This window comes from Bombus pascuorum, chromosome 4 (genome assembly GCF_905332965.1).
Source record: "Bombus pascuorum chromosome 4, iyBomPasc1.1, whole genome shotgun sequence".
NCBI classification, from domain to species: Eukaryota; Metazoa; Arthropoda; class Insecta; order Hymenoptera; family Apidae; genus Bombus; species Bombus pascuorum.
This window is the reverse complement of record NC_083491.1, coordinates 17,099,148-17,114,393: the sequence shown is the minus strand read 5'-3', so window position 1 is coordinate 17,114,393 and position 15,246 is coordinate 17,099,148. Positions and strand designations below refer to the sequence as shown.

General features: G+C 41.5%; 1 protein-coding gene and 1 long non-coding RNA gene across 3 annotated transcripts; both read right to left on the bottom strand.

Moving 5' to 3' along the window:
• Positions 1–196: 196 nt before the first annotated feature.
• On the bottom strand, positions 197–2,488 carry LOC132906375 (uncharacterized). The gene is made up of 2 exons (XR_009657972.1): positions 1,391–2,488; positions 197–509 (listed from the first exon to the last, which is right to left on the bottom strand). It is a non-coding gene; the product is annotated as an uncharacterized LOC132906375 (long non-coding RNA).
• A 5,160-nt stretch (positions 2,489–7,648) lies between these two features.
• On the bottom strand, positions 7,649–13,794 carry LOC132906367 (zinc finger protein 615-like). Of its 2 annotated transcripts, none has more exons than XM_060958501.1 (4): positions 12,383–13,794; positions 11,687–11,908; positions 8,236–8,648; positions 7,649–7,775 (listed from the first exon to the last, which is right to left on the bottom strand). In XM_060958501.1, the coding sequence occupies exons 1-3, from the start codon at positions 12,453–12,455 to the stop codon at positions 8,407–8,409; spliced, it is 537 nt and encodes a 178-aa protein (XP_060814484.1). In that variant the 5' UTR covers positions 12,456–13,794; the 3' UTR covers positions 7,649–7,775; positions 8,236–8,406. The 2 variants fall into 2 exon arrangements, with proteins under 2 accessions (XP_060814484.1, XP_060814485.1); XM_060958502.1 differs by having other exon boundaries at positions 11,687–11,905.
• Positions 13,795–15,246: the final 1,452 nt, after the last annotated feature.

Below are 15,246 nucleotides of genomic sequence, written 5' to 3'. Positions count from 1 at the left end.
GCTAAATAAATTGGTTGGCTCCAATCCACATAAATAATCAAAAGAAAAGAGATACGAAAGAGCGAGACATCCCCGTGAGAAGTAATCTGAAAAAAGAATGGAAAATCATCTTGACAACTGCCACTACACGGCACAGCATACTTGTTGTTCGTCCGTAAAGAGAGCTTAATATCGATATTATCGTAACGCAGTAGCCTTTTGTATCAGAATATAATGCAACATTTATTTCTATAAAAAGATATCCGAAATAACAAGAGAAAGAACCACGCAGGAACGGTGCGCGCGGCTGCATCCATTTAATCATTTTACAACTGTCGCAAATATCGACATGGGATACGAGGCGGATCAATTGTTAACATTGTAAAGCATTTTGTAGTGAATCTGTCGGATGAATTCGCCGTTTCCAGATGTTAGGAGAACGGGCCAACATTCCGGGCTCTCTCGTACGTGCCGATGCAAGGACTTCCTCCATTTGTACGATTTCGAGCAGGCCAAACAGGTGTTCCATTCTGAAAAAGAAACGCGTTTGTTTCGTCAGTGATACGCTTGAACAGATTTCACTGCAAAATGCGCATGGACGTGCTCTAAAATCTCGCGGCTGGTGCTGAGGTTGATCGTTCCTTTACAGAAACCAAACCACTCGCGCGATTGCGATTACGTTCTATTAGGTGTGTTTCGTGTGCAGAGTGGCTCGATGCAGGCAGAATTAGAGCCAAGAGCCAAGAGATTCGAGCGAGTTCGTTACAAAACACCGATCGTCTTTCCGTTATAAACAACGACGTTATCGTGTCCAACGTCGCAATCCTTCGAACGATATGTCAGCCTCTTGCTCGAACGTGTACCGGCAATTTGTATTTGCCTCTAATCGATCGATTCAAAAATTCTCTTTTCGTCTTCGCTCGGCAGCTAATTTCTGCTATTTATTTACAAAGATGTGTGTGCATGCTATCGAGAAAAATTTACATTATATTACAAATGATCTCCCTTTCTCTCTCTCTCTCTCTCTCTTGTCAAGAAAAAGGGAAAGACGTACAACGAGAGATATGCACGTGAAAAAGATTACCTCTTACAGAGGAACGATTACCAGGAACACGAATATCCAATCTGATGACGAAGTTTATGGGTACAATAGTGTCGAATTAAATTGGCAACGTTTCTTTGAATCAGCGAAAGTGTCCAGTCGCGTTGCAGTAGCTGCGCGGTTTCACATCTAGCAGTTTCAGTGATCGAATACATTTGTATTTGCTGAACTCGCGCGTCCGATCGCGATCTCATCTCTCGAACAACTTTCCGTTTCGATCGTGTCTTTTGCACATGTTCCGACAAACTACACACTAGTAATTTGGACGATAGAGACACTGCATATGCACCTATGCATATGTACACGTACCCAAAATTCTTGCACGCGTGCTATCGATTCTCGGTTAGACTTAGATAATCTGCAAGAAAAAAGAAAGAAATCACAAACTTCGGTTAGTCCAAGTCGAAGAACCAGTTGACCGATCGTTGTTTTCGGCAAACGCTTGGACCATTAACGTAATCGTTATCAACAAGTACATTTACGACTGTCCTTTCGTTCATCGATGGATCGAAGAGAGCATTATCGCGCGCGTATGTGTTGTGTGCGTGCATCTGTCTAACAATTGACGGCATCTTTGACCGGATCAACCCTATATCGATGAAAGATAATGACCATGATGGAGCCGCGGCAAAGAGGAAAGCGTAGTGTAATTCGGTTACGTATAATTCGGTTCAGGTCCCACGCACATTTCGATAATTTCACATTAATTGTATCGCACCTCGTCGGCGAGATCAAACGAGAAACGAGTGGTTGTTTCGATGACACTTTATTGACTGCTCTTTACCACGAAACGTATGTCTGCGCGATACAAGTATTGGATTGGCAACTAATTGATTGCGAATTTTGTCAATACCACGTAGTAATAAAATCAGCAATCACTTAGTTGCCAACACAATATATACGTTAACTACGTTATATTTTGAGCGGAAACGTTTTAGTTGAAACGAGTGAGTCGAACCCATGTCACGCTTCTTTCTTGTTGTCGGATTTAGTGATTCGATCGATAAAACTGTCGTGGCGCTCGACGAACGTGTAACACTTTTCATATATATGACATCGTATATGCATTACGATTGCTGTGCTGATCCGACCGAGTAGCGATCATCGCGAATGACGTTCATTCAGTTCGTTGTAGCTTTGTCGTTGTAGACGAAAGAAGATACAGTATGGAAGAAAAAATGTTTATTCTCGAGGGACGATCCAGACCATTCGGAGATTAGGTCGCTTCAAATTTTAGTCACACAGCCGTGTTCCTTCTTCAGATGGTTGACCAGATTGAACTTCATAGGCATGATGCTGTGGCAAAAGGGACACGTGTACAAAACTCTGCCACATTCCTCTCGGACGTGCCGATTTAGAGCCATTCTCGACCTGTACGTTTTCTTGCATTCGCAGCACGTGTGGAAACCTGAAAGGAAGGAAGAGAGATATCTTTGAGTATAACACGTTTCATTCAATGCCGCTTTTCACGAATAAGCTGTCGCTCCACAAAAGCATCAGCAAAGCGTACTACTTCCTTTCTTTCTCCCTTCGCTTTAGCTTCCTCTTTCGTCGAGCCGTTTCGTTTTCGTGCACTTTCTTCTTTCGGTTCGATTCGAACTTTTTTGTTAATTTCGACGATATCGTTCCCAACAACAACCAAGTTTACAACAGTACGATTCCGATATGTTCTCCTACATCTCACGAATCGGCACTTAATGTATACATACATAGATAACATAACGTTTTTATCATCATTACATATATATAGATGTTACATTTATCAAGGAACATACATATTCTATACGTTGAACGAGTAATAAATAACGATCGTTACGAATGAATGTACGCTCCGTCGCGCACTTACTCGTGGAGAAATATTTGCAGATCATCGAAAAGCAAAGTTCGCTCCGATCAACGAGAACTCGGAAGTGAGACTGTTGTTTGGTCAAAAACATTGATCCATCAACACCGTACGGGATAAATTATCTCGGTAATCGAACAACCTCGTCATCCGGCGCGGTGTCAATGTAACTTTCGACCCTGAGCCCTCAGAAGACTCGATCGGTGCACTCGTCGCCTTTTAACGCGACAATCTTGCCCGTGCTTTGCTTGCAAATGACGAACAAGACTGTTCCTAAGATTCATCACGCGAGGACAGTGAGGACAGCAGTAAGGCTTCTTCCCACACTCCTCTCGCTCGTGGCGCACCAAGCTTTTCTTCCACTTGAACGCCTTGCCGCAGGAACCACAAGGATAGACGATAGCTGAAACACGTAAAACGAATTACTCGTTATTACGGATCCTGGCAGAAATCGTGTCGTCCTTTGCTTCTGTCGTTAAACGATCTCTCCAGTCTCTCTATTCGTAATCTGTTCCCTTAATATGACCGTCGTGGAAAAAGGGGCTAAAAGAAAAGAGAAAGAGAGAGTGAGAGAGAAAGAAAGAAAAAAAAGAAAAGAGAAAGGTCGATACGAGGAGAAAAGCTCTCGTCGTCGCGTCGGTTGCCTAAAAAATACAGTTTCTTCGATCGTTTACGATACTCTTCTGTTTCTTTATTTTTGGTATTACGAAAATACATGCATTTACGAGTAGCGGGGATTAGGTGTCAAGTTGGCGACGACGGCGTCATTCGTGCGATCCAGTGCTCGACGCGGAGCAACGCAGTTCGAGCCGATGCTTTTTATCCTTAATTATATAATTTTAATTTTTCTTAAGTCTAAGCGGTGTAAAATCAGTCACGCGTTTGCATAACGAACAGCTGGCGAAAATTACAGTGTGTGTGTGTGTGTGTGTTTGGTTGCCCTCGGAATGTGGCTTCTGCCGTTTCCGAGAAAAAATACGTATTGGAGGAACGAGTCAAACGATGTAAATATTATATATAACGATCGAAGCAACATTAGATGGAAAATAAGGTTTTTCGTATTTGGAACACAGTCGAGACTAGCGATGTACACGAAGAAGATTTAATCCTCTCGATAAGGTTTAGTATGTAAGGTCGAACAACGGGACGATTTCCGTACAACTGGAAACACCACGCAAAACTGCATTTTTCATCACTTTTCGAAGAAAGAATAAAATGAACGGCGATTACGATCGGCCGACGAACGCATGCAATCTTTGAATTAGGATCAAACGTAAACATCTGCCCGACGTTCCTAGCATTCCCGATAAGATAGTCCGTATTCTTCTTTATTGAAAACGAAGTGCGTGCGCTGATCGAATCGTAACCACGTCCGCTATTTACTTCTTGCCGCCGATCGATTTCGATCGATTAATCGTAGATTGTAATTTGCAACGCGAAGAAATGATTATAGGTGATTATATACGTAGCGTTGTTCGAGAGGTCCGAAGAAAACGGATTCGTCGAGATCGAGGTTGGTAGTCGGGAAAGCGCGCGAAAGATGTGGAAAGCGCGGAAGACTCGAAAAGCAAATTACGGACGTGACTCTGATACGAATCGGTGATGTGAAGCGAGAACAAACAGTAAGAATCAAAGTATGCGCGTTCCGCTATACACCGGTTGTTTCGTCGTCGATTCGAAAACCGTTTCCGCTAGAGGAGCAGGCAGGCACGAGGAAGCTTCGACGCGAATTAAGGCAATCGGATACCGCGTCGGGGAGACGCGGATCGGAAAACGCTCGAAGCGGAAGGTTCAGGTGTTCGGTGACGTGACCTTGAAGTGTTGTTCGGCCTGATGGGCGTGTAGAATGAAGGCCTTGAACGCAGCGAATGGACACAAGGGACACTTGAACTGAGGTGGTTCGCACTTGTGCTTCAAATAGTTGCTCCACATCTTGTAGAACTTGCTGCACATTGTGCACGTATAGCCGAGAACCTGGTCGCCCATGTACATCTTCCGGTAGGCTGAAAGCAGAGGGACCAAGTTAGTAATAGCCGAGTTACGGAGACGTACGGAGGAAAGAAAGAGGGCCGGCTTCTTCGATCGAATCGCGTCCCCTATCAAATCTGAAAGATGGTAATCCGCGATTCGTCACGGTAATGGTAACGGTAACGGGCTTCGTTGCATCGATCGTCGCGCAAATTATTCTTCGCGAATGACTCGATTCGATCGGCAGAATGAATCTGTGGGCATAGTTAGGAAACCGGAGGTTAGAAATCGTCAACATAGAACGCATTTCTGCGGAATCGGTTTATTACAAAAATCAAGTTAGCCGTCGCTCGAACGCAGGCGTGATTGCAAAATTCGGATAAATCAATCACTGTTACGAAACGACAAGTGTATGTCACTATGTGCAACCAATTATCAAACTCAAGGATTATCCCACGCTGTCCCTCGTCTTTCGCATTGTTACTCGATCGTTGTTATCTTGCCTAGGCCGCCTGCTATCGCCTCGTTGTCACGTGCAAACTCGAGACCACCCACCGGAAAGCTTCGACTTAATTAGAATACCATTATACGTAGTACTTGTTACAGCACGAGTAGATGTTTCGTTGCATCTATCGCGATCATTCGTGCTTGATCTACCCGTAGAGTCGAGAAAAATTGAAAAACAGTACGTACAAGTTGCTTTCTTACGTATAGAAATATTTCTGTACATAAATATTTACGCGTGTAAAAAATAAAAAAAGAAGAACTATGTTTGTAAATACTACGATACACAGTGGCTTATCGCAGGTATTCAGGCTACCTTGAAACATTAGCGGTCTTAACGTGTAATCACGCACAAATCGAACGTCGTTGTCGACGTCTAACATGGAATAAAATTTATTTCGTGTAATAGGATGAAAAATCCATAACTCGAAGAGATAAACTGTCAGAGTTGGTTACATTCGTGCGGTCGAGGCGATAAGAATTTTCTTAAAAATATTCTTCGTAACGAGCAAGCATCGGCTATGTCGTTCAATTCGTGCATCGATCTTCGTAGACAGACGAACGTACAAACTATCAATTGAAAACGTTGCTGTGATGTTTCCTTTTGTGATTCTCTATACACCACTTGTGAGGACTTTTATAGGGGCAGGCATCGCACGCCAATTTCGGCTTGGCATTGACGCATTCGAATTTTAGGTGTCTCCAGAGCGACCTGTGAACCGCGTACGCCTTGCCGCAGTCCACGCAAACGAAACTTCTCTCTCGAATATCCGAATTGCCAGCTTGACGAAGTTGTTGTTGTTGTTGTTGTTGTTGTTGCTGCTGTTGTTGCTGCTGTTGCCAACCGTTCCTTCGAGCGAGTTGATTTTCTGGCTCGAACGCAAAGATGGTCTTGTAAGGCCATAACAACGCTGAAACAACAACAGCAGATATTGGTTAATGCGATCGATCGACCACGAACCTCGCGAAATGATAGGTAACAATTTTTCATCGAACACACAGATAACAAGCATCCGTTGACATTCGAGAAATTTCCTTTCTCGCTGTTACGTTGACGCGACTCCACTCCATACGAAGAAGCCTGAAAATAACCTTCGCCATATACTTGAATTCCATCGCACATTTTTCAGCTCACCATTAAAGGAAACGCGAGGAACAAAACAAACATTGTTGCGATCGATGTACATACGTACATACACATACGTAATTGCTTTTCAGCAAACACTGATACGTTCAGGGGGACGACCATGTTTATGGTACGCTGGTGAAACCTATAGAATCATTTATTGTGTTCACGGACGAGTTGACAAAGAACATTTGTTACTTATTTCGATAAACGATGTCATAATACTTATAATGTTGATAAAAACCAATTCTTGCGAGAATTTTGTCGATCGCGTTTAACTCGAATTCTTCTTCTCGAAGAACAAATACTTTAGCGAACACGAACGGAAACTGTAAAGCAAAAGACGAAGGTTTAACGGCACACGTTGATTAATAATGCGCACTTATAATATTATTCGCTCTTCATCGACACGACAACGATCGCGACAGCATAGTCGCCGATCTCTATAAACGAAGAAATCAAACAATGATCATGATTTGCTTCGGGCGTAATACTGATTCCTTACAAAATCACTCTAAAACTCTCTAAAACTATCTACAATTCTGTGAAACTTTGTGAATCTCTCCGAAACTCTCTGTAATATATGAGAGTGTGAGATTATACTGATTTTCGTTATGTTACAAATATTTTTGCTTATGTATAATATTACGATACGTGTATAGTCACCGACACGACGATGTACATGCAAAGCACATCTTGAGTACGAATCACGTAACCGTCGGAAATTTTATTTTCTTTCGTGCTACGACATAGTCTATGATTGGTAAATCGACTTTGATAGGCCTTTCGAATTCCACGATGGAAAAAAATAAACAAGTAACCACGAACGGTCTACGACTATTGCTTCGGTTCGTTCGAGTCACTCGTACGATGGAAAGTCTTCATATGCCTTCTCACGCAGAACGAATAATTGCTACGAAAGTTGCATAGATCGCAACGAAACTTTAACACGCCGGTATCGTGAACATTTCGCACGTGTCTTTCCATGTTCGCCTTATATGTGCTCTTGTACGGGCAGAAGGAACAAGCGAATTGTGAATTTCTGGGATTCATCTTGCAGCCAAATTGCACGTGCCTCCTCAACAAGTTCTTCAAGGGAAAGACCTTCTTGCAGAAACCGCACATGTGCCTCTTGTGACTGTTCAACAGGGACTGTGTCGCAGCGGAAATCTTAAACTTATCGAAATCCGGAGGAAGTTGGAGACCATCGACGGGGCCATAGTTAGTCACGTAACCTTGTACGTTCCAAACGCCTGAAACAAAGCAAAAGAACATGGATGAAGCAGAGTTCGCGAATATGCCTCGACGACGTCGTTGTTCTCTTCGGAACGAGCGAACTCGTACGACGCCGCATCGAAATCTCGTTCAACGAATAAAACGCTCCACGAGCATCCTTCGATCGCCTCTCAAACTCTCAACGAAGTGTCGTACACCGTAATTCCTGCTCGTGATGTAAAGCTTACGCTTAACGAGCCAAGGAACAACCAGAATTCAGCATACGTGCACTAACGTTATGAAAGAGAAGAAGATTGCGGACCGCTGTAACGTTCGTTTAATCTTGCAACGATACTTGCAGCGAAGCTTACAGAGAGAAACACGTTAAAATCTAGAATCGTTCGACGTGCGCATGTTTATTAAATAATTGAAAAATAATATACTTGTTAAATACTTGAAAGAGAAGAGTGAAAAGGAAAGAGTTTCGTATCGATGTACCATTGTTGATGCAGTCATTCCACCTCAATGATCTTACGGTCGTTTGAATTCGGACGTTTCTCAATTCTCAACGTCCGCCTTGGCGAAAAGAAGATCCTTCGTAATTCTTCTGGAAGCGCGCGATCGGTCGGAGAAGCGACGGAAAAGACGACGAACAAAGGTAAAATTAGGCTAAGCTGGAAGTCGCGAATGCACGTGTCTCATGTGCCTGAAGAGTATGTCCTTCCTGCTGGTTCTGTAGTCGCACAATTTGCAGCAGAACATCGGTGGTAATCCGCAACCAGTGCTCAAGTGACGCTGAAGGCTTGCCTTCCAGGTGTAACCTTTGCCGCATTTCGGACAGACAAAGACAGGTTTGCCGGACTGGTCCGGCGTCAGCGAGTCGTCCAACTGTTGGCCCGACAAGCCACCCCCTAAAAACCAAAAGCGTTCGGGTTAGAAATGATGCCCCTTCTTCGTTTTCTCATCAAATCCAATCAACATCGAAGCGGTTGCAACGCTTCGAAATGAGAGCGCGCCCGTCTGAAAAAAAATGCGATATGATCACGTAAGCTTCGATCTATGCACGGCGTCTCGCCGATTTCAAATTTACCGAGTCGCAGAGAAAAGTAGATGGATGGCGAACGGTGGACGCCGACTACCAGTGAAACGCGACGATAGCTAATCGCATTCGCTAAGGGAGAACATCGAGATACGGTTTACGAGTCCGTACTAACCATTACGTGAAAGTATGAAAATGTTCATAAACGATACGTTTATTACAGATCATGACAGCGTCAACAACAACAACAATAACAATTTATTCATAAAATTCGTTCTATTTCAAATCACATCACTTGAATTTTCTTTCACAAAGGAGATACACACCGATCTCGAATTCATAACAAAATGTAACATGGACATCGTGAAACGCTAATAGATCTCCTGCATTGACGCGGAAGCTGTGTGTTCGCGCAGCACATGGTACTTGAGTAGGGTGGGTATTCTAGCTCTGTGCGTGCAATAAGGGCAAGGATAAAGTGGTTCCATTTGGCAGAAAAAATTCATATGTTTCCGCAAACTCCTCCAGTCGCTGTACTTCTTTGCACACTTCAAACAGAGAAGTTCGTCCTTGCAACGCTTCCAAATATCGAGTGGCAGCTGATCGCAAAAAAACGGACCTTTGGCTGAAACAGCATCGGAAAGTTGCATCAGTGAAGTGACTTTTCGCTTGAAAAGAAAGAAAGGAAAAGAAAAAGAAAACGAGGATCGTCAGAAGCTATGCGACATCGACATCTTTCGATGTCAGGGACGACACAGATGCGAATTTTCAAACTGTATATTATAAATAAGTAGAATGAAGAAAGACGCGAATGAAAAAGTACCCGGCAATGATTTCACATAGTTCCTTTCTTATTTCCTTCCTTTTCCCTTTCTTTGTACTGCCCCATGACAGGAAAAGACGTTTAGAAGCAGGTGTTCCGAATTCCACGTAAAGGAGCGTTACACTTTGATGCGCCAGTATGAAAGGAAAGCGTCATACGAGATATGTAAACCGTGTATATTTATTATTCTCATGCAACGCCTTATACAACAGCAAATTTTTCTTTTTCGGATCGTGTTTGTTGAAATCATGGTGTCGAGATAAAGCAAAAGTCGATGCAGACTTGGACCTCATTGGATACATCACTTTGGATACATGAACGTTTTACCATTTACTGTAATCGTTTTTAACGTCATTACTGAGGAAAATAATAGCAAACGTAAGACAAACAATTCTCACAGTCCAATCATTACCAAACACGAGTTAATGGAAATAATAAACAATTTTTAGATTTTTTTGATTTAACACAATTTGACGATTACGATACAACCTGGTATAAACCGCCACTTCCCGTTTACTATACTTTACAACTATATATCGTTTATAAAACTCTCTCAGTATATATTTCGAATATATACCCTAACTTTTTTTCGAAGCACAGTCTTAAAAATTTAATATTAACATAATAATATGACAATATAATAATAATAATAATAATCGTATTGTAAGCAATATTTGTAGTAATAGTACCAGTAGCAGTAATTATGCCAATAGTAGGAGGAGTAATAGTGATAATAATGGTAATAATAATAATAATAATAATAAAAATATTAATCATTTTAAAAAAGAATAAAATAATTCAACACCATCAAAGTGTATCTATTCCAAAATTACATTTTAGAAAAATACACAATATTCGTCTGCGTATCACTTGACGAACCAAAGTACGTATAATGAACCATAATCTTTTGAACGAGGTTACATATGACACACTGATAACTATAAAAAAATCAACGACGAGAAGACATCATGTTCGTGTCAAGTTGTGCTTTCGTACCCGTAAAACATTTCCAACTTACAGCGAAGCGTATCACTTTTTTGTACCCTAATACATCATTGATCTAACTATAAAACATTTGTCAAAGAAAGGGTACATAACCATCGCGAACATCGTGATGATATCATGCTTATTATATCAAACCTTTAGAAAGACTTTTTTTTTTTGCGTCTAATATATATATTACACATGTATATATATTTCTTTTTTTAATAGCTGATAGTTTATCAAAATGATATATACTACTTAAGCCGTGGACAGATACTTATATTCATAAACAACGGACATGCGACGTGTTGAACAGTTTCTACGAAGATTTTTTGAGTTCCTCTCTTTGTTTTATGTACGTGCACAGAACAATTTCAAATACTGAAATAACAGCAATGACTACATGTTGTTTTCACTTAAATTCTACTCTATAGACTACATTACGCAACACAATGAAAAATCGTAATTCGTAAGCGGTCTTGAAAACCAGCGAGTTCTTAGAGAACATTTTTCTCTAACAAAAAAAAAAAAAAGAAAAAAAAAAAAAAAAAAAAAGAAAAAAAAAGAAAAAAAAAGAAAAAAGAAAAAAAAGAAAAAAAGATAAAAAAAGAAAAGAAAAGTTTTTTTTCGATAGAAACGTTTTATGTTTTCTTAGGCGATTTCTTAGGGTTACCTTGACGTGAAAATATCACATTCAGGAACCCGAACATCAGTCTGAAAAAATCAGTTGGCAAAATATTCCGTCAGAAAAACGATGATCTACTGACTATTTGATATTCCTAAACGTAAATAATGTAATGCTTGTTTCTGAAACGGACGTCTTCATACTTCCGAATCTTCGGACTTTTTTTTGCTCCCACACGGCACATGTTCATTGGTCGGATACTCTTAGGGAACTTAATCATCGTTGTTACTGTCGTGGAAGGTTTTTAAATGTCTGATCAGACTGCAACGTTGAGTGAACATACTGTGGCAAACGAAACAGCAAAATTTCCTTTTGACACCGCACGCGTATTGGATGTGACGATCGAGATTTCCTTTGGTAGCGTAGGATCTTTTGCAACGCGTACACTTCCATTTGCCCCCGTTATTCCTTCTTTTACCGCAAACTGTCCTACGATGACGATTAAGGGTGAATATGTGAGTGTATCCTTTGCCGCAGTTTGTGCATATGTAAGGTTTGTCCGTTTCTGGCACCCAATGTTGAGAAGCCCGGTATCCAATCTCCTCGTAGATATCCTTCGAATTCAGGCTTAATGGATCGGCATCGTTGTGGACATTGACCGGCGCCGGACACTTTAGGTACATTTCGTCACCCAGTACTTCTGACAAAAAAAAAACAAATAAATTTCACACGTTAAGGCGAGAGGAAACGTGAAAATTTGAAGGAGAGAAGAAAGTTTATCGAACCGAAGAGTAGTCGACAGTGAGAGAATAATCTACCGAAAGAAAACAAGTTTAAGCATTCTTCGCGATTAGAGAGATACGTGTCCCGAATACAAAAATTACAGATATGAAAGGTGTTATGGAAAATAAAAGAAAATTAATTAGGGAATGGCGTTTCTTCCTTGACTTTCTTATTCTCATTTTCACCCTCGCTCTTGCTTTCACTCGCGCTCTCATTCCCACTTTCACTGCAACTACGAGAAGGGAAGAAGAGACAAAGAAGAGACCAGTAACGATTTTGCTTATTCTTTTCGCACGTACATTTCAAACAACGGTGAGAAACGGTAACGATCGAACGGTTAATTAAAGATCTTCAAGACGAGATTGATCGGTAATAATTATTGTATACATACTTGTACATAGAAATGAGACGCAGGACGAATATCCTCGATAGGCGTCGGCATCAATTAGGACGAGCAAGAACATATTGTGATCGATTTCAATTTCTTCCGTGTTACATAAAGAAAACAAATTATCGGAGAATATAAACTTGTGGGTATTCTACAAACTTATAAGGCGAACGCTAAATTTGCAAACGGGAACTTTTTCTTTTTAAATTATCGTGTGCGTGTACGTGTGGTTTACACGTCCAATCTTCGTGTGGGAAACGAGCGATCTCGGTTACGGTAAAATACTTGAAAATTGTTGGAAAATTGTATTATTATATTTATTATCTCTGTTAGACACTTGATGTCACATCAAACTATTATCGACGTTCTAGGAGATAAGTTAAAACGGACTTTGATAATATACCATTAAAAACAAACAACACTGACTACATTAAATGCGTTCAGCCCAAATCTATTAAGAGATTCGAACCATCAAACACGGTGCAATTTGCAGCCGTTTACGCGTATTTCGATAATCCTTAGCGCAATATCTTCGAATTCGAGGATGCAGGTTGGTGATCACTTGTCATGGTTGTCTCTTCGATGATGCAACGTCACCGGGTCGGTCTTTGAGTCAATCTTCGACCGTTGAGCCAGATTCACGATAATGCGATCTTCTTGATGTGAATACGGTTTCTTTGGTGAGGGGTCGAGGTTTCTTCCAAATGCAGGTCGACTTTGCTATCGACGAACAAATTCACTCGCTCAATCGCTCATTCTCTCACTCTTTCTTTCTCTCTCTCTCTCTCTCTCTCTCTCTCTCTCTCTTCTTCCGTCCGATTGATTGAAACCGAATGCTTGAACGTGAACAATCGACGGATGGGTTAGCTTCGCAAGACCTAGAGGAACATAAAGAACAAAGTTGTGTTAATCGCGAAAGAGAGATTTCGGAACAATCAACGCACCAATGGGGACCAGAGTTTCATTGCTGACTTGGGAGAATCGATTCATCGATCAGTCGATCCATCGATCCTCCCAAGAACAATCTTTTTCACTCCCTGCTCGTTGATGCCGTTGCCACGAAAAAATTCTAGCAGTTATGGCAAAAGTATATAAAAGGAAACTGACGAATTGAGTTGAAACGTGGACAAAGGCAAACGCAAGGAGCAACCTACGTTCCGAAAGATTCGAATGGAGGTGGATCTTGTGGATACACGGGATTGTTGTTATGGAAAGGGAGAGATGAGAATTTTCTAAGTGATCTGAACGGCACTCTCGTAAATTGTAAGATTGATTGCCATTTAAAACTAGAATCGGACGTTGTAGCTGCTCTACAACAGAAAACAATGAATCTTTAGTATTATAGCATGTACAGATTGTTGCGTCGCGAATACTTAGCGGTTCGCGACATTGAAAGTGAACTGTATGATAACGTACAAGTAGAATTTAGCGACTGAATTTCGACGTGCTCTGTTCGACGGTTTGAATAATGTATTTTTTAGGTTTCGTCTCCTTGGCAGCGTCGATCTTATGAATCGCGATCACGTGTCGTTGCAGGCTCGTCTTCTGAGTGAAACTGTAGCTGCAGTAGTAACAGGTAAACTGCCGTTTTCCTCCGCATTCCCATTTCATGTGCCTCCTCAAGTTGCACAGCATCGTGTATGCTCGACCGCATTGCTGACAGATGAACGGAGACCTCACGAAATCTGTCAAATGCAAAGAAAAATACTACTGTCAGAAAGTTTCATCGAACAGGCGAGCAGCTGGACAATTGGTATATCGAGAAGCTATCGATTTTCTGACATGGATGGAAGTTTCTAATCGACCAGTAAACGTGTCACGAGTGCTCCGTCTTGGAGTGAATTCCCAGCCATCGATAGAAGCGGAGCATTTGTTCGTCGATTACTACAACGAAACGTCCAAATTAATTGCCAGTCTCTGTTAAAAGATAGACAAACGAAGAGAAAGGGGGAGGAAAAAGTTTCCCGACCGCGATTCGATCGTTTGCATCACTTCTTCGAAGACCAAGAGAAATCTGTATCGTGAAACTGGCATTAATTTTCGTTGGTGGGTTGTGTCCGTGAAATGTGAACTACACAGATACCGGGAAACAGTTATTGTAAAACGGTTTTTTAATTGAAACGCGCGTGTGTTTAAGTTCAAACGATTACGGTTTTCACTTTTGCTGCGTGTCAAATGAATCAACGACCAAACGAACACGACTGGTGGATAATCGTTTATTTAATTCTACATGGAGAGAGCCACTGAAAACGTTAGGAGAGCGCGAAAGTAGTTCTTCTTCCGGAAGTGAAACGAAGGTCTGCGTTCTTCATTGATGATCAGCAAGCAATATCTTCTAATCGATGAAGTGTCAGTGACAATGACCTAATTGCGGAGACCTGAAAAAAAGAAAACGTTCGAAATTTTATGAAAACGCTCGAACTTTATTACATGGCCCACAAAGTCCGATGAATTCGATCGCGCGAACAAATTTTGGTTCGAACCGGAACGAAAGAATGCGGCGTGGCTGTGGTTGCCGAATCACGTAAACGAGTGATAGATACCGTTGACGAATGTGCACGAAGCAATGGTAGATAAAGACGAAGCTTCTCGCGAACGTTCGCTTGCGTTTAACCGATTTATTGTTCTGCTTTCGCCGTTTAATCATACAAACGTTACACGAACGAAGATTCTTGACAAGAATCGCGTTGCTTGTAACAAAAAGTTATCTTACTGTGAAAGTAACGGTAACAAACGAAGACGTTGGGAAATATACGGCGTTTAACCGTACGCGGATCTCATCCACGTCTTGCGCGGCGGAACAAAGATGTTGTGCGCGTTTAGCATATGTTGTCTTAGCTTTCCGTTCTGCGTGTATCTCGCCGGGC

Excerpts from the sequence above, each read along its gene's own strand:
- LOC132906367 (XM_060958501.1), bottom strand. The coding sequence starts at position 12,455 with ATGTTCTTGCTCGTCCTAATTGATGCCGACGCCTATCGAGGATATTCG. Across the intron at positions 11,909-12,382 it reads CGTCTCATTTCTATGTACAA|AAGTACTGGGTGACGAAATG; the intron begins GTATGTATACAA and ends TTTTTTTGTCAG. Across the intron at positions 8,649-11,686 it reads TCATCGTAGGACAGTTTGCG|GGGGTGGCTTGTCGGGCCAA; the intron begins GTAAAAGAAGGA and ends TTTGGTTTTTAG.